At 48.3% G+C, this 19,794-nt stretch overlaps 1 protein-coding gene across 4 annotated transcripts in view; it reads left to right on the plus strand.

Moving 5' to 3' along the window:
- Nucleotides 1–19,794, plus strand: part of SMOC1 (SPARC related modular calcium binding 1) — a 157,109-nt gene that overhangs the window by 98,874 nt on the left and 38,441 nt on the right. For all 4 annotated transcript variants that reach the window (XM_045448136.1, XM_045448137.1, XM_045448139.1 and 1 more), the window contains exons 4-5: nucleotides 5,484–5,583; nucleotides 7,736–7,783. In XM_045448136.1, coding sequence (XP_045304092.1) covers nucleotides 5,484–5,583; nucleotides 7,736–7,783 — 148 coding nt within the window. The remainder of the gene's footprint in view (nucleotides 1–5,483; nucleotides 5,584–7,735; nucleotides 7,784–19,794) is intronic.

The following is a 19,794-nucleotide window of genomic DNA, read 5'->3' on the forward strand; positions in this document are numbered from 1 at the left end:
GACGCCCCAGTGAGATCATGCATAGATCATCGGTGGTGAGTGAGGAGCCCCCGTAAAGCTGAAGTGGTGTTTTCCATTTTGGGCATGGCGGCAGTGGGTGATAGTTGTCTATGTGTGTAGTCTGTTAGTCTCCTTTGTTTTTCTCACTGCTGTCCTTGCCTTCAGTCCCCTGTCTGCTTTGTCCTGTGAGCTGGTATTCACTTTGCTCCTCTGTACTCCTCAGTTACTCAAATGCATTTGTTGAGCGTGCTAGCCTCCCACGTTCTTCCAGATGTCCAGGAGTTGGGCTAATGTTGAAGACTAACAGGCTTAAAATAATTTCACATTTGTCTTAATTTAGACAGAGGTTGACCTGAAATATACCATTGGGCTGTTTATGCAAAGGGCCTCTTGCCAAAAATATTTAAGTATATGAGTCAGAGATGAAATTTGCTTACCTAAAACACACTGTTTTAAAGTACCTTTAGTGATTTTTCTGCCTGGATGATGTATCCACTGATGCAAGTGAGATTAGTTAAAGTCCCCTACTATTATTATATTACCATCAATTTCTCTCTTTATGTCCATTAATATTTGCTTTATGTATTTAGATGCTCTAGTGTTGGGTGCATACATATTTGCCGTTGTTCTATCTTCTTGCATTAATCTCTTTATCATTATGTAATGTCCTTCTTTGTCTCTTGTGATAGCCTTTGTGCTAAAGTCTATTTTGTCTGATATTAGTATTGCTACCCTGGCTTCTTTTTTCACTCCCATTTGCGTGGTAAATATTTTTCTGTCCCCTCACTTTCAGTCTATATGTGTCTTTAGGTCTGAGATGAGTCTCTTATAGGCAGCATTTAGATGGGTTTTGTATTTTTTTAACCCATTCCACCACTCTGTGTCTTTTGATTAGAGCATTTAGGCCATTTACATTTAAAATAATCATTGATAGGTATGTATTTATTGACATTTTGTTGATTGTTTTCTTGTTCTTCTCTGTTCCTTTCTTACTCTTTTGCTCTCTTTCTTTGTGATTGATGAGTTTCTGTGGTGTTCTGTTTGGCTTTCTTTCTCTTTATTTTTTGTGTATCAATTATAGGTTTTGGGTTTGTGGTTACTGTGAAGTTCATATACAGTATCCTTGGTGTATAAAAGCCTGTATTAAGTATGTCAGTTACATTCAACAGTATAGTTAAGCAGTGAGTAGCCTCACTTAGGTTGATGTGCAAACACTTTGTGTCTCTGAGGGAAGACCCATCAATTAATATTTCAGCTTTCCCAGGATGCTCCAGAGTGGAATAGGAGCAAATCCCATGGTTTGTTATCAATACCATTGGGCCTGGAACAACCCCGAGCTTTGAAACCTGTGTAGGGAGATACTAGAAGTAGCTAATCACCTTTTCAATTCCTCTTGGCCCCGGATTCTCCCATAAATTAAGTATGAGAGTTGATTAATTTGAGGCTGGGGTGGGGGGAGTTGGAACAAAGGGGATGACCTATTAACTTAAAGCTTTAAGCTTTCAAGGGAGGAAGCCAAACTAAGTAGAATTTACATGTTGATTGTGTGTATATAAACCATCAATTCCACAGAATTTACAGCCTGGTTGCTTTTCTGCAGGAAGTTGTACTTCTCTCCTCTGAGACTGATTGAACTGTTCCTATATGAAAACAGAATTTCCCTTCTCCCACTAAAACTTTCTCAAACTTTTTGCTGACTTTAAACTACCTCTTCCCCCTGGGACTGGTCAGACTAGGATGTTCTTTGGTTTCCGTCAGAGAATCTGGCTGTGCCCTTTTTTTTTAATTGTTTTTTTAACGTTCATTTATTTTTGAGACAGAGAGAGACAGAGCATGAACGGGGTAGGGTCAGAGAGAGAGAGGGAGACACAGAATCCGAAGCAGGCTCCAGGCTCCGAGCGGTCAGCACAGAGCCCGACGTGGGGCTCGAACTCACAGACCACGAGATCATGACCTGAGCCGAAGTCGGACGCTTAACCAACTGAGCTACCCAGGCACCCCTAGCTAGGCCCTTTTTGAGTGTACAGATAGTTTGGTGAAAAATAACACGATGATAATAAAAATAAATCGCTAAGCTTCGCTGGGCACTTACCATGTGAGCTCAGTGCTTTATTTACATTTTCTAATTTAATTCTCGCAACCACCGAGTGAGGTAAGTACAATGCTCTCTGGTTTATAAGTAGCCACGGGCAGTCTGAGGCTTGGTTTGATGAAGAGACATACCCAGGCCGCAGAGGGTTGGAAAGAGAAGTGGTTAGCTTCCGTGGTGGAGCTGGTTAGTCAAGCTGGGCTACCGTCTGACTCCATGACCCATGCTTTCTGTCTCCCTGTAACTTCTTTTTCCTCAAGAAGACATCCTGAAAACTCCCCAGGACAACTCACAAGCAGCCCCTCGATGAAGAATCACGGACGAATAGCTTGGGGCTCCTTGAGCAAAGGGAGGTGACCTTGCTGGTCGCTTCCTGAGTTCCGGCAGCCCGAGATCTCGCTCGGCTCCTCCGAGCGCCCGTTGCTGCGTGCCCCAGGCCTCAGAGGAGTGTGACAATAATTCCTTGTTCGAGTCCAGTGCTCTGGGACTCAGTAGCACCTCCCAACCTGAGGATTTTGTAATCTGGAGTCTATTCCCGGAGCCTGGTTTGAGGAAAATGCTGAGGGCCCTGAGGAAAAAGGGTCTGTGTTTGGGCCTGTGGGCCTGGCTGGGGGCTGGAAGGCAGCGTCCCCATGCCGGTAGGGATACAATGGGCGCACTCAGTGGGCGTGTGGCCCTGGGGACCTGCTTCAGCCCAGAGGTCAGATTATATCCCCTGAAACAAAGCGTTGGGTTTAGCCTCCTACTCATGCATTTCGTTCGCTCCTCAGTAGCTCTGGCTGGGACTCTGCATGCCCGGAAGGAGGGGGCTTTTATCCAGCCATTTTCCATGTCCTGGGCCTGCGTGACCACAGCATCCAGCCCCGGCAGGCAGCACTTGGCCAGAGGCACGACTTCCAGTGTTGGACTTTGGCGACAGAGTCCTCGCAGAGAGAGAGGGAGGCCGGCCACGGCCAGGGGAACCGTGGGGCCTTGGAGTGAGTCAGTGTGGCCGCCCAGCCCTGGGGACTGGTTTCTCCACAGGTGATTATTGGCCAGGGAGGAGAAAGCAGCCAGCCAGGCTCCATTAAAATGCTGCCACGGGCAAGGAATCATCTAGGAACTGTCCCCTGCAGGGCTGACAGAGTCTGGAGGGGTAAACTCCCAAATCTCCAGCAGGGTTTCCCACCCAAGCCTCTGGAGGTTACTAAGGGAGCTCTGGCCCCAGAGGAGGCCGGCTTGCCAGGTGTTTCTGACACAGCTGAGAGCAATCATCACTGCAGCCACCTTGTATCCAGCCATCTCCCGTGCCAGGACTGGACTCACACTGTCTGTTTTCTTTGCCAGAGCCCTCCAGGCTTGGCGACGTTATCCCCATTTCATAAATGGGGCTCAAAGAGCTAAGTCACGTGCCTCATTTGTAACTGGCCAGACCCGGATGCAAACCCGGGAATGGGTTTTTCCTATTCCATCCTTAGCTTTCTCAGAGGGTAGCACTGACTCGACCCAAGATATTGATCGGGGGGTGAGCACCTAGGGCAGCAACCGCAGCCATGGAGTTTATGGATAGCTCCACGAGATGAAACGGGAGTGGAAAATGGCACTGGAGTACAGGCACTGAGTGTAGTTTCTCTACGTGGGCAGTCAAGGTGAGCGCCTCATTGATACACAGTCATCATACTGGTACGTCCTCCGTCTTGGCCTTACCCTGATTTCTGTGGGTAGGCCTGTAGCCAGACAACCGGTCTTGGGGACAACTACAGCTTTTGGTACACACACAAGAGCCGAAGCCATTCCGCGGTTTTCTGCCTTTCTCACCCGGGCCATCGGATCTGTCTTCCATGTAAACCCTCTCTTCTTCCCCAGTCAATGTGTATTTTATTACTGTCCATCCTTGATTCCAATTATGCCCTTGATCCCCAGAGGCACTTTTTTCACATGTCAATATCTTTGCCGTTGGCACCCATTCTGTCATTGAGGTCTACGTTTAAAGTAGTGGGGCTGTTTAAATTGCTGCTACCTTTTTAGAACTGATGGGGACCAAGAACGGGGGCCATATGATAATTCAAGCATTTATTCAACTCATCAGATGCCTACATTATGCTAGATGCTTAGGAGATATAAATAACCAGCATGCAATCCCTTGCCTTAGGAAGGTCACAGTCTTGAGGGGGAGATAAGGGCTCCTAATTTAAGGAGCCAGGGTGTATGGAGGATCAGAGGAGAGAAGGCGGGGAGTCGGGGACCACTTGGCGGAGAAGGTGCATCGTGAAGAGGGTGGGAATACAAAGGGGCTAGGAGGGGGTGGGGATGGTTTGGGGAATGGCATTCTGGACCACTGACTAGTCGGAGCAGACGAATGTTCAGAATCATGAAATCCTGTGAGGCGTTTGCCGGCTTCAAAGGGTTTGCTGTGGTTCCAGTGGAGGGCACTTGTGGAGACATGGGTGTAAAATGAGGTCGCAGGGATAGGCAGGGGGCAGATCTTGGGGGACCTTGAGCTCCACACAAATGAGCTTAATCTCCATCCTGAATCCAATGGCAAATCACCGAGTGGTTTTCAGCCGGGGGGGGGGGGGGGGGGGGGGTGATGCCCTGATTTGTGTAGAGGAGCTCCGTGTTGGGAAACGGATGGGAAAGAGGATGGTGGGGTGGGGTGGGAGGAAATGGACAGAGTGACGGCTGTTGCAAGAGAGAGAAAAGTCACCCTGAATGAAGCAAAAGCCTCATTTTTATTTACTATTCCTAGACAGGGTGGGCCTGATTATGGAGGCTTGAGGTGGATTGCCCAGTGTTACAGCGGGGCCTCTAGAACCTGCAGGTGGAAGTGGCTTTGTTCTTACCTCAACCCCGTCATCTAGCGGGCAACTGCTAGTGACGTGCCACCCGATCAGTAGGCAGGCTGACTATATGAACGAACGGATGCTGGGAAAAGCTAGAAAAAGAAGAAGAGCTCACTACTTGTCGATGCCTGTTGAAGAAGAGTCCTTATCAGCCTGCAGCGGTGAATTTCCAACTTGCACTTGCCAAATTAGCTCACCAGCCAGAATTGTTTACGAGTGGATGGGGCTGTATGCCAGTGCTCAGGGGGGAGAATGTGCAGGTCTTGGTGAGAACCATCACAGGGAGGACGAAGTGGATATATCTGGGTATGAGATAGGCTATTCATCATTCAAAGTCACGAGAAAGAAATAGGTAGGTTGTGTGGTTGTGCCTGGGAATTACACAGAAGACGCATAATCCATGTTGTTGGCCGACTGACCCACCTGCAATAGACAGGGGGGACGGAGGCTGGGTGAGAGGAGGAAAGAGTTCCTCTGCCACGGTGGCAACGCCTTGGAAGGGGTGGGAGATGACTGCTGATATGGCGACGCCAGACTTACGGTTCTCTTCCCCTCCCCGCTTCCCCGAACAGGTGCAGTGCCATACTTACACAGGGTACTGCTGGTGTGTCACCCCAGATGGGAAGCCCATCAGTGGCTCTTCTGTGCAGAATAAAACTCCTGTATGTTCAGGTACCGTAGGGAGGGGCGGGAAGAAAGAAAAGAGCTGGAGAGAGACCCTTAGCTGGTCTCCTGCCTCTCGCGGGGGAACCTTTGAAAACTGGTTGAAAGACGGGTGGTGGTTAGGAGCCCTCTTCCGGGTCAGGGAGGATTCCATTCGAACACGCTGCTCTGCAGTCAGCTGGATGATGGGGTCCGTATAGGCCCATGTGTGTGTATTTCTTTATTTTGAGTTTAGGTTTCTGGTTCAGTGCTCTCTTCCCAAGCATCAGCTGTGACCCCTCGAGAATGGCATATAAATTTTTAGCTTGGGTGCTCTGCTTGCTGGTGGCCTCAGGAGCACTTTATTGAGATAGATTTTAAGACCGTATGGGAGTTCAGCATCAGAGGCTGAATGATCAACTAGTGAGGTCTGTCATGGGCACACGAGAGGAGAGTGGTGGCATGATGCCATATATTTGTCCCTCCCCCCCCCCCCACCCCCGACAAATGTAATGTAGAGTAACAGAAAACTTTCATGGCAATGGCCCTCAATTCTGGCTGTCATCGGCAGTGCCTGGGGAATTAAAGAGCCCAGGTGTCGAGGCTCCTCCCCGTATAGTCTGATCCAGTAGGTCTGGAATGAGACCTGGAGTCCACATGTTCGCGAAGCTTCTCAGGTGGTTTTGGTGACTAGACAAGCTAGGGAATCATTGCTTTCTAGTGACCCATTACATAAGCCCAAAGCATAATTAAGTTCCTTTCTATTTCAAACTCTATAAGCATAGAGACATTTTGCTCTCAGGTCAGCCTCGTGGGATTGTGCGTTTTGGATTTATATAAGCTCCACACTTTCCACTTCCATTCAGATAGTAGGGGACTTGGGAGTCACTTCCTTAATTCACTATGTGGCTCAGTCCTCATTCAAGAAAGCCTGTCCAGCCACAAGCTGCTTCATATTTCTTCGTATCTCTGTGTATAAGGTTTTATTTATTTACCTATTTTTAATTTTTAAGTGCAAGCAAATTATAAAACATTTTTCTAAAACCTATGGGAAACTCCAAGGGTTAGCAGTCCTGCCATCCTAACGTTTTTCTGTTTTCATAAAACGTATTCATTTTTCTACTGGCCCTGCTATATAAAGGGAGCGGTAAGAAAGGGCAGTGAGCATCTACATTAGGAAACCAAGATTTGCAGGCCAAAATGGAAAGTTTACTTTATTTGTGGTTTACATGGAAACTGGAAACCTTAATTGGGGTTGGTGTGGGGCAGGGCAGGAATGAGCCCTCCTTGCAAATGACCTGGAAAGTTTCATTTAAAGCAAACAAATGCACCAGAAACAGGCCACGCAGGGGAATATAATTGAATTCTCACAAAACTAGTATATGGAGAAGGGGTATGATATGGAGTGAGAAAATAGGGATTCTTTGTTTCTCCTGGTGGTGGGACCTCTCTGCATATGCCCTTATGTGGGTGAGCTGCCCCTGCCCCTGCATGTTGTGGGTTCCATGAGGAAGACAGGTGCCACAGGGTCAGGACCGCGGGACGGGTGCACGTGGCATCCTAGCACATGCAGGGCGAAGCATTCGGCCAAACACACACACACCACCCCCTCCTCGAGGAATAGGCCGCATCTAGAAAATTGTTTCCATGCCTCAGACTATTTTGGCCCATTCAGTACAATTGGGCCAACAATTTTCTACTTAATGCAGATGGAAAATCGCCCATTTCCTGCCCTAACCAGCAAGGGATGTGAATCATTGCATTTGCAGTAAGAGGGGTTTCTTTTCAGTTGGCCCTACTGAGTGGACATGGCTCAGAACATGGAGGTGGTGGGAACTGGGGGAGATGGGGAGCGAAGGTGAGGGGCAGTTATCGGAACGTTACTCACCAGGGAGTTCTGTAGATGTGGAGTTTTATAAAAAATCTGGTCACGGCTGTTGCCTGGAAATCATGGTTCACCTCACCGGTACTGTGATATCAGTGACATTGATGTTAAACAAACCCCACTTGACATGTATGTATGTACTAGCTTTGTATATAATGTCCCTAGACGTGTATACAATGTATGTATATACATAACCAACCACACGCTCATAACATGAGGCTTTGCCAGCTCTTTGAAAGAAACCAACAACCACAATGCATTCTGAATGTCTATATTTTTGTTTCCCTTTTACCCAAGGTTCAGTCACCGACAAGCCCTTGAGCCAGGGTAACTCAGGAAGGAAAGGTGAGTAGAGTTTTATGCTCTATCCAAATGTTTGCTTCTAAAGCCAGTCCAAGGAGAGTTCTAGACAAGATGGAAGGAGCCTGGGTGTAAGCTAAAAGTCCCCCACAGAAAACCTCCATTCTTATTCTGGGCTTCCTCCTAGAAGCACCGGAGGTAAGTAAGGCTCGTACCGTGGTGGGGACCAAGCTCGCAGACGTTCTGAGGGATGGGAGTGAGTACGGCATACAGAGCTGGCAGGGCCCCTGAGAATCTTGGTTCCTGGGCAGTTCAGTCCATCAGCTACCACGTAGCCGGCATTACGCCAAAAAAGACGATGAAGGCAGGCATGTCCAAGTCTGCCCTGACCCTCTTGCTTTGGAAAGTCGGTTGAACATTTTTTCCCTTCCCCGACTCTCCTTAATAATTCATTGTTCCAGCCCATCTGGATTTTCTTCGCTAAGACTAGCCTGGCTGCACGGGCTTGCCACCTGGGCAGCCGTTGTCTTGGGATTCCCAATCATCCTGTCTTTAAACTTGTGTCTTGTTAAGTCCAGCGGGACAGTGAAGCCTGCATGTGCACATCCGCGTCACCCTGTTGGCCTATGGTTTTTGTGATGCACGCAGTACGCTTTCCCCCGAACGACATCAAATAGAAAAACGTAAAACACCACGACAAGTCAAGAGAGACGCCATGGAAGAGAGGATAAAACTTTATAGTTTAGTGCCCTTAATGGCACGGTGTTCCCGCCTTTTGAACAAAGGGCCTTGCGTATTCATTTTGCACTGGGCCCTACAAATTATGTGGCTAACCTCAATTAAAGCATTTGTCTGAGTGCTATTTAGTGGAGCCGCCGACATGAGGAACAGGTCCCTGGGATATGCGGGCCATAATTTCCAGCGTGGAGGACACTAAGCTCCACCACCGCTTACCTTCAGGACCACACACACACACACACACACACACACACACAGCTTGTAGCGGCATGCAGAACAAGTATCAATTTCACTGTGTGTGCAGGCACTCTAGAACCTCCATTTCGGGCTCTTGGGTAAAATCCAGACGGGGGATGATTGCATCCGAATCTGGGCCTCGGGAATTTCATGTTTGTAAATGCCCACGTGGAGAGCCGGGCCTACAGAGGATCAGTGTGAGGTTCCTCGGGCTTGTCCTGCACATGCTGTCACGAGGAGACTGAGGCAAGACCCTGGCCCCCCGCCCCGAATCCTTATTCCATGGGGGTGGGAAGAAGAGGCAAGGTCACCCTGCCCGATTGCGGGAAACGAGAATCTGGAGAGCCTGCTGCCCCCCAGTGCAGGTGCTCCGAGAAGTCACGGAAGTGGAGCATAGTGATACCACTAGAAAATGTGGACTAATGGGCCTTCCCGCAAGCAGGAATGAGTAAGTGGGTAAAAAGAAGGGAGCAAATGCCTTTCTAGGTCTCTCCCAGGACAGGGAGAGGTAGCCGTGTGTGTTGGTGGTTCCCTTTTGGGTGGGAAAGTGGGAGAAGGGTGTGAATCATTCTTCCTGCAAAGACCTGAACTCCTCAACCCTGTGAATGGCATGTGCCCGTCTATAGTTTGCTGGAGTTGGAAAGGGGAGCTGCCTTTAATTTTGCTTGTTGCAACGAAAGACTTCAGGAACATCGCCTCTATCCTGGGGCATGAGGTCGTGGTAGTAGAAAAAACGCTTGGCAATCGTGCAAAACATACCACCCAGATTTTCCCCACCAGAGAGAACAGAGGGCGTGAGGCTGCATGAAGCCCCCACAGTGAGAAAGGCAGACGATGGGATTTTAGTTCTTAAACCGCACAGAGAAGTACTTTCCAGGTTGATGTGGCTTTGCACCCAATGGGCAACAAAAGAAACAGACCTGTGGTCATTGTGGCCTCCTGGTGATCCGGCTGGAAGAGGGCAGGGGACCCTGATTCCTCCAGGGATGGTGCAAGGAATAGGGGTAGAGTCTGACGCCTCCTCTCAGAGACAAGTTGCTCAGTTTCCAGCATTTCGTCCCCCTACTCCAGATGGGTTCCTGCCTCCCAGATGGCTCTGCGGAGGCTTCCTCTGTGGCGCAGAAGCCCAGTGGGGGATGCTAGGACTCGCTCGTCTCTGGAGACTTGACTTTTGCCCATAGCCTCTCCTTCCTTCTACTTTGGAGGACCTACATAGGTGCTAACCCTCTCCTCTTTGTCTGTCGTAGGCCGTGCAGAGAAAAGCAGGCTCAGGCCACCTGTAGGAAGGGCCACCTGAAGCCACACCTGTCCAGGAAGCTGGGATTTGAAGGGGGACAGGGTGCGAGAGGGCATTTGTAATATCCTGTGTCGGCCGCCGAGGTCCCTCTCTCGGCTGCCACTTAAGAATGGAATGTGCTCCGAAGGGCAGCAGGTGGGAAGACACAAAGGCCCCTTGTCTGAGCTGGTGCCCACACGTGGGGTCTCCTAGACGGCATCTCCCGGGAGCTGGAGCTCACAGCCCTGAGGCCTGCTGCAGAGATGCGAGGCCTGGGCCCTTGTGCAGAGTGAGGGGTACAAGCCAGGCCCCGGGTCTGGGTGTGAGAGTGGTAGGGGGTGGCAGGGGGGAGCGGGGGTTGAGGGGAGAGGCGCAGGCCCAGCCTTTCCTCTCCCGCCCTCTTGCCTTTTGGAGCCCGCTCTGTCGACAGGGCTCGGAGGGATCGGTTCCCTCTGCCTGGAAGGAATGAAAAGGTGTATTGTGTGAAGAAGGAAGGTCTGGTTGCCAGCCAGGAATTAGTCCTGCGGAGGAGAGGAGGAGAAGGCTGAGCAGAGGAGGCTGGGGGAGGAGGCTCAGAGAGATAACAGGAGGTAGGGAGGAGGGAGAGAGGCCGGGCGGTAGCGGGTCACAGGCGGCTGGCCCAGACAGGAGGCCTGGGTTGCGGCTCCTGGGTCCACAGGTGTGAGGCCCGAGGGGAGAAGTGGGGGAAGGAGGGAGGGAGGCGCTGTTATCTTACCCAGATGCACGTGCTCTGGGAGGGGAGGAGGGTCAGAACTTCAGACTATTTACTTAATCCCTTGGAATGTCCTTTCCTCGCTCTGTTCTTTGGGCCCCTTGTGTTTCACGGACCCCTTTATGGGCACATGTGTGGTAATTAACACGTGCAGTGTAGGTCCCGGGCCATGTGTTTGAGTTTCAAATATCCATTGATCTGGGGCACTCCCATCTTGGCTCCCCTCCCCTTCTTCTCCTTTGGTCCTTGCCCTTGAAGAGTGATGTGGTGGGGGGGGGGGTGGTGGTGAGGGGGAGCTGGGGGGGCACACGTGCCTCCACATGTGTGTTATTGGTGCTTTAGAGGACTATCAGAAGAGAGGAAGAAGGCCGCCCTTGAGCTCTGACAATCTGCTGCTAAAACAGTTGGAGGCCGCAGAAGCTGAGGTAGAGATAAATTTTTGGTTTCAACCGAAGCAGGTCGAAGGACAGCTGGGCAGAGGCTGGGAGGCAAAATGCGTTTAGAGATCATGAATTTACCCAGAGCAGATTTTCCCGGCCAACCAAGGCTTGCAGATTTTCCCGAGGTGCCTCTTTCTGGGGTCTTGATGCTAATGAAAGTGGACGATTTGGGGAGCTTCCAGGATTGCTGAATACGGAGTCAGGGACTGGTCCTGGGCTTGATTGCTTGTGAGGTGCAGGAGGGGAGTTCTCAGCCTCTAGGGGGTGAGGGCCGGAGAGCATTTGTAAAATTCTTTCTGCCAGTTCTCTGGGAGCTTTCTTCTGTGCACCCAGGACCACGGAGATCCCGGGCTGGTGCTTCTGTGCACAGCGAGTGAAAGTTGAGGGCCGTCAGGAGTTTTCTGCAGTTTGAGTATTTCCTACTTGTAAGAGGTCTAGGATTTAGCTGTTTAAGGAAAGTGAGAGAAAAATGAAAACATTAGCAGGCTCTGCCTGCATTTTCTGCACAGACTTCTGTACTTGGCAAGCCAGTGTTGGAGAGGGGCAGTACTCCCAAAGCCCAACCCACCTTTAATTTGTGGAGACTCGTTATCCCCCCTGAGCTGCTCCATACTGTGTGCTCTCAGTAAACAGTGAGTCACAGTTATTTGTCGTGGGTCCCTCTCTGCATCTCAGTGTTTAGAATCTTTCACGGAGCCTGGTCTACAGGTTGGTGCCGGCTCAGAGGACCTATCGCTGCGGTGGTGGATGAAGCAGAGCTCTCATTCAGGGCTGAGGGATGTGCTTAGGGCAGGGTCTGGCAGTCCCCAGACAAAGGGGACCGTGTGGCCTCCAGCCTCGGCCCTCCTGTGGTCGGCACACCTAAAGGAGGTTCACCTCGCCGCCCTGAGCCTAGCTGAGGTGTGCGAGGCTGGCTGTCTCAGAACATTCCACAAGCGGAGCATCGTTCCTGCTCAGATGACTTTAACCTCTTCCCAGCTACCTCTCTTTTCTCTTCCCCCAGCACTGAAGGAGAGGCTGGGTCAGTAGTCGACCTGTCGGCATTGCCATCAGATGGCAAAAGTCTGACTGCCCACCGTCTGGGGCTGGATTTGATTGGAGACGGGCAGCTGCTGACCTCTAGGGGTCGGGCCTCTGCTCACATCAGATTTCCCCAGGGAGAAGCATTCTCTCTGATACGGTGCCTGCTGAAACAGAACTGTGCCTCGGCAGCTCCAGGCCCGCGAGAGGCGGTTTTTTGCTCTCTGCATGTGTGTTGCCGCTGTTTGCTGGTGTCCCGAGCCGCCCTGACCAAGCCCGGCACCTCCGTGTACCTGCTTTGTGGGGTTCGGTTGCAGAGGGGTGTGCCTGGGTGTGTTTGAGCGCTCATGCGTGTGCTGTATCTCTTTCCTGCCCCACCCCCCAGTTGGCTCATGGCACTCAATCCTGGCCCTCCGTCTCAGTCCCTATTCTGGGGTCTCTGAAGGAAAGCTATGTGTGGAGGCTACTAAACAAAGAGTTTGAATCCCTGCCATATCCCCACTTCCGAGGACCAGAGAGGAAATGGGGTTTAGGCATCTGGAAAAGCCTCCTAGTCATAGATCCTTATGAGTCCCTGGTGTTACTAGTAACCTTTGGTGTATCTACTTGGCTTCTTATTCTTTTATTCAACAGATATTTATTGAGAGCTTCCTAAGTGTCAGGCTCGTTGCAGTCACTGAGGACCCAGTGACAAATAACATGATGAGAGTCCTGGCCTTACCCTGTGGAACCATTCTAATGGTTCTTAGCCTCTTCTTACAGAGGTTATCTTCAGGTGGAGGTAAAGCCTCCCAGGGAGCACAGATGTCCAGATGTTGGGAAGCTGTCACCTGGGCAGGGAGGCAAAGCAGGTGACCCCTTCAAGCAGCCCTGGTTGGTAGTTCCCATGGCCAGAGCCTCTCAGGAAAGGCCCTTGGAGGAGGCTGCCTGGGATGAGCATGGCCCACTCACAAGTTCTTGATCCCTCTGCCTGGTGCCTTTGTGGGGCCCCCCGGAGTGCAGGTGAAGGCTCAGAAATTGTCAGGCCATCGAGACTACACTGTCCCTTGGCTGAGTGAGTTCAGTTCCAGGCGTGGCCCAGCAACCTGGACAGAGGCAGGGATTTCAGCCAGTGGGTGCAAAGGCCTCAGAACCATGTCTGAACCACTTATCGCCAGCTCTGAGCGCCATGGAGCTCCCAGGGGAGGGGCGGCTCTCAGGTCCTCCTCTCCCAATTTTGTGACTGCTGAAAGAAAACTGAGATTCAAAAGCAGCTTGTTGTAAAGTTTCTACGGAAAGGCAACGGAGCTAGAAGAGGTAAAACAATCTTGAAACGAAAAATTACGTGGGAGGGACCATTCTATCTGATTTTTTTTAAACAAAGAGACCTTTAGTGCTTTACTCCCCCATGTCCCGTTATGAATTTCCAACTCATACTTCCCTGTGTTCTTCTGAACAAATGCTATGACCTCTCCCCTTTTAGATATGTTTGTTTCATTTCCTATTGTAAAAATGACTTTTTTTTTTTTTTGAGCGCTTTTAGGTTCGTGGCAAAATTAAGAGGAAAGTACACAGATTTCCCATATAGCCCCTGTCCCGATAAAGGCACAGCCTCCCCCATTATCAACATCTGCACCAGAGTGGCACATTTGTTACAATTAGTGAATCTTCACTGACACATCATTATCACCCAAAGTCCATAGTTTACATTAGGGGTCACTCTTGGTGTTTTACTTTCTATGGGAATGGACAAATGTATAATGACATATATCCACCGTTATAGTATCAGAGTTGCTTCACTCTTCTAAAAATCCTCTGTGCTCTGCCTGTATATGCCTTTTCAGCCCCACTCTCCACCCCTGGCAACCCCTGATCTTTTTACTGTCTCCATAATTTTGCCTTTTTCAGAATGTCACAAGGTTGACGTCCTAGTACTCTGATGAAGACTTATACTGCTGTAGTAATCAGGACAGTGTGGCCTTGGCCAAGGGATAGACACAGAGATGAATGGAACAGAGCAAAGAACCGGCCTGCACTTCTATGGCCAACTGACATGACTAAGGTGTACAAGTAGTTCCAAGGTAGAAGGCACCACAGTGACTGGACATCCATAGGCAAAAACAGAAAACCCCAAAACTCACAACTTATACAAAAATTAATTCAAAATGGACCTCGGACCAAAATGTAAAATGAAAAACTCTTAAAACTTTTAGAAGAAATCACAGCTAGGTGAACCTAGAGCTTTTGTGTCTTAGAACAACTAACACATGATCTAAGAAATTGACAAATTGGACCTAATTGGGATTAAGAACTTGCTCTGAAAGATCTTGTTAAGAGAACAAAAAAAAAGTACAGACTGGGAGGAAATACTTACAAACCACATATATGACACAGGACTTCTATTTAGGACACGTAAAGAACTCTCAGAAACTCAACAAAATACACGAATAGACATTTCACCAGAGCATCTATGCAGGGGGCAAATAAACACACAAAAAAGATGCTCAACATCATTAACCAAAAAGAAATGCAAAGTAAGATCATGATACGGTATCACTGTTCACCTGTTAGAAGAGCTAAAATAAAAAATAGTGACAGTACCAAAGGCTGTGGTGAGACTGGGTCCTTCATGCATTATTGGTAAGAACACAAAATGATACAGCCACTCTGGAAAATACTTTGGAAGTTTCTTTACAAAGTAAAGAACTAAACATCCATTTACCATATAGTCTGGCAATTGCACTCGTGAGCATTTATTCCAGAGCAAAGAGAACTTGCGCGTACACAAAAACCTGTGCGGGGGCGATCACGGCAGCTTTACCTGTAGTAATCAAAGAGGGAAACAACGCAGGCATCCTTCAGTGGGTGAAACACAATGGTGCCTGTACGACTCAGCCATAGGAGGAAATACGACTCAGCCATAGGAGGAAATAAACCGTCGGTATGCACAACTATGGCTTGGATGGATCTCAAGGGCATTATGCGAAGTGAGAGAAGCTGATTTCCAAAGGTCATATACTGCATGATTCCATTTAGAGAACATTCTAGAAAGAACAAAATTATAGAGACAGAGAAAGGATTAGTGGTTGCCAGGAGTGAGAGATGGGGTGCACGAAGGGAAGTGTGATTATAAAGGGATAGTAGAGGGAGATCTTGGTGGTGATGAACTCGTTCTGTGTTTTATTGATGGTGGTTACACGAATCTGCACATGGATAAAATTGCATAGAATGACACCACCACCCCCCCCACACACACACACATATACACAAATGAGTACATGTAAAACTGTTGGAGTGTGAATAAGCTCTGTGGATTTCACCAGTATCAATGCCCTGACTCTGATATTGTACAATAATGAGGTTACCTATATAATTTCAGGTTACCTATATATTTATGTTAACTATAAATATGTTACCCCTGGGGAAACTGGGTGAAGCATACTGTATTATTTCTGCAGTTTCCTGGGAACCCATCATCATTTCAAAATAAAGAGTTAAAAAAATCAGCACAGTTCTCTTTGTGCACCCAGCTCTGAACTGACTTTGCCACTGGTGGCTCCTTCTCCCCCCTCTCCCCGCTCCACTCCCTCTTCCTTTTTCTCCTCTTCTTCTTCCATGTCGGGTCTATTTTTTCCACCAGCATCATGTTTTTACTCTTATTCATGGGAATGTGGAGCTTGAGGACTTAGGGAATTGTTTGCAAAAAAGACCACTTTAAGCTTGTTTTTACTTCTTTTGGGAGGGAGTGTGCAGGTGGGTAGATGGAATGCAAAACATTGATCTCTTGCTCTGGAAAGGACCTGAAGGGCCCAGATAACCTCTGTTCTCAAAGGTCAGGATTAGGAAAGCTCACAGTACATTTCTGAGCCTTGTGGTCATGGGACATGCATCTTAGGAAATGTTGAGGTTGACTAAAATTCCATCCTCCTCCTGGTATGATTTGGGCCAGTGCCTTACAGGACTTTCGCAAACAGGCACTGTTGTCTCCCTGTGATGCCCAGATTACATCATTTCAACTTCTACACAAGGTCTCTGAGTCACACACTGAAGGGGTTGGTGGCTCTGGTGTAAATGTGGTCCCTTCAAAAGCGCAAACCTTCCAGTTCCACCAGGCTGAAGTTTATCTCTGTGTCTTTGGAAAAGATGACCAATGGCAGCCTAAAAAGAATTCAAGAGGGAGCGTGACCCGTGATGGACATGGTTTGGGCAGAGCCCAAGAATCCAAGGGGGACTTGGGATCACTGAGAGACCTTCCGAATCTCAGGAGGGGGGTGGTGATTTCTTTTTTCTTCATTCTCCAAGGCTCCTCAGTCTCAGAGACCCCAAGAGATGCCATTAATACAGATTCCTCCTCTGGCCCCTTTGACACATTTGCTTTTGAAGGACCTGGAAGAGAAAGCTCTTTGTATGTGGTCAGAATAAACTCATTGTACACCCAAACAATTAACTCCTCAATGGACTTGCCAGCGCCTTGAAAGGCGCGGCCCTGCTTCCCTGGACCTCTTGGGCTCTATTCAATCCCTTAAGCACACCAATGTTTTTGAGTTTTTGTTTTGTTTTGTTTGTTATTCTGAAAAGTCTTTCGCTGAGAATAGTCAGAGCGGATCAACATTGTCCTCAGCCCGCATTTATCTCCACTTGCCAGCGAGTGTCAATCAGGAATCAAAAAGCCAAACAGAGGAGGCTTTGAACGGTGTCATCGGGGGTCGAAGTGACTTCCAGCTGTCTGTGCGTGGGCCAGGCCTTCTCGCAGGGCAAGGAATCGTGCTGTCACACAAACCCACTGTCTGGACAGCCTTGCAGAGCCCGTGTGGGGCTGTAACTCTCTGGGGCCGCACCTCGAGGCCGAGGCATGGCTGGGGGTTGAAGAAATTGCCCGGGCCCTGGGGCTGGGCCATTTCCACTGCTGCTCACTCCCTTGGGGCTTGAGCACATCACTTTCTATCCCCAAGACTCGATCTCTTTTTATCTGCCTGTTGGCTTCCTCTGTGCTGGCCAGTGGTGAGAACAGATGAGGAAAACCACCTGCCAAAAACTCGAGTGTTGCAAAATGTGGTACCATTATTGCTGATCTTGACGTTATCCTTGAGATGTTCTGTCAGGTTTGCCTCATTCATTCATTCATTCATTCGTGTAAGCTTGCCTTGTTTTTTTAATTGTTCTATTTTTTTTACTTTTTTCGTGTTTCCAAACTTACTTTTTTTTTTTTTTTTCTTTTTTTGGCCTGGAAGAAAAGCGATAATCTTTGAATTGACTTTTTTTTTTTTTTTTTTTTCCAGTGTTCTCTCCTCTTCTCCTTGTTCTGGAAGAGTATTGTGGTATTAAAGAGAACTAAAGTCTTACTATTTGAGGTCCAAAAGAACCACCGACAATGAGCATCAGGCATCACATCGTCCTGTGCATATATGTAAACTGAGATTTCAGATACGTTTTTCTTTAAAGTACATGGGAGGGTCTCCACCCAGATTAAGAATCACTGAAATAACAGCACTACCTCCCCTTTTGTTTTAACAGCTTTATTGAAGCATAATTACGTGCCATAAAATTTACCCATCATAAACGTCCAGTTCACTGGATTTAGCACAGAGCATTGTGCAGCCGTTACTGGTGAACATTTCCATCGTTCCAAAAAGAAACCTTGTACCCATTTATAGTTATAACCCACTGCCTCCTCCAGTCCTAGGCAACTGCACAGCTGCTGTCTATCTCTATGGGCTGATCTTTACTAGGCATTTCATAGAAGTGGAATCATACAATAGGTAGTATTTGCACATGGCTTATGGCTTCTTTCATTTAGTATAATGCTTTTGAGGTTTATATTGTCACACGTATTAGTAATTCATTCTTTTTCATTGCTGAGTAATATTCCACCATCTGGATATATCACCATTTGTTTATGTGTTCGCCAGTCGACAAACATTTGGATTGTTTCCAGTTTGAGGCTATACACATAATGCTGCTATGGATATTGGCATACATACCTCTGAGTAGACATGTTTTTCTTTCTCTTGGTTGGCTTCTCAAGAGTGGAATGTCTGGTAGAATGATAAGTTTACGTTTAACATTTTAAAGAAATTGCAAAAACAGGGGCACCTGGGTGGCTCAGTCTGTTAAGCGTCTGACTTTGGCTCAGGTCATGATCTCATGGTTCGTGAGTTCGAACCCTGCATCGGGCTCTGTGCTAATGGCTCAGAGCCTGGAGCCTGCTTCAGATTCTGTGTCTAATGTTTTTTAAACATTTTTTTTTCAACGTTTATTTATTTTTGGGACAGAGAGAGACAGAGCATGAATGGGGGAGGGGCAGAGAGAGAGGGAGACACAGAATCGGAAACAGGCTCCAGGCTCTGAGCCATCAGCCCAGAGCCTGACGCGGGGCTCGAACTCACGGACCGCGAGATCGTGACCTGGCTGAAGTCGGACGCTTAACCGACTGCGCCACCCAGGCGCCCCTAAACATTTAAAAAAAAAAAAAAAAAAAAAGAAATTGCCAAACCGTTCTCCAACATGGCTACTCCACAGCAATGAATGAAGGTTTCAGTTTCTCCGCATCCTTGCCAACATTTGGTATTTTCTATTTTTTAAAATTTTAGCTATTCTAGCAGGTTCATAGTAGCACCTCATTGTGGTCTTAATCTGCATTTTCCTGACAACTAGTGACGTTGAGCATCTTTTCATGTATCCATTAGCTGTCCATGAATCTTCTTTGGTGAAATGTCTACTAAAATATTTTGTCCACTTTAAAATTAGGCTGTTCATCTTCTAACTGAGTTGTAAGGTTTACTTTATTTTTTTTAATTAAAAACTTTGATAGGATTTTAATTTTGTAAATCCAATTTTAAAAGTAAGTGGTTGGATAAAATGGTTTATTCTCGTGGTATTTATACCTTTAAAGTCCTTGCTCATACTTAGTGTCCTAAAGCTTTTAAAGTCCTTACTCCTGCACAGTATCCTGAGACTGGGAAGGCAGGCATACTTCATTTTTAGAAGAGGATCTCCCTGCCCAGAGAAGAAAAGTGCAGGGTTCAGTTTTCAGTTTATGGGATGTAAAGCCAGAATCTGGAGGGTGACCCCACTAGAGACTGGGGAATTGAGTGGAAGCTTTTCCCTCTCCCCGGGGCCCAGTGTGGGACCCGGTATTGTCCCAAGGCTTGCCAGGAAGCAGCACTGATGTGGACCTTGGACCCAGGCCTTGGACCTATGTTTGGTAGAAGGGTGCGCTTGTTTGCTGGGTTGGAAGCCAGGTGCCCAGGTGCCCGGAGATGATGGTCAGAGGGTCCTGTTGGCTTTGGCTTGGCTTCTCAGCCTTTGGGCAGCTGAGTTTCACAGGTGGCTCTCCTGGCGGCAGGGCACTTTGTCTTTTCTCACTTCATAAAGATTTCCATCTAGGGCCTCCATTGTGGCAGCACAGCTGTATCTCTTCACCCTTGGTGACCCTACGCTGCAGGAAGATCCACTCCCTGCACGTGGCTTCATGCGATGTGGGCTCTGGGCCTGCATCTGGGTAATCGCGGAGGTCCTTGGCCTGCAGAAGTGCAGAACTTCCCCCGGGAGACTGGAAACACTTCTTCCTCTCCTTGAGCAACAGACCTCTGCTGATTGCTACACCAGATGGGCAGTCCCACACTCTCATCTG

This window comes from Leopardus geoffroyi, chromosome B3, assembly GCF_018350155.1.
Source record: "Leopardus geoffroyi isolate Oge1 chromosome B3, O.geoffroyi_Oge1_pat1.0, whole genome shotgun sequence".
Taxonomy (NCBI): domain Eukaryota; kingdom Metazoa; phylum Chordata; class Mammalia; order Carnivora; family Felidae; genus Leopardus; species Leopardus geoffroyi.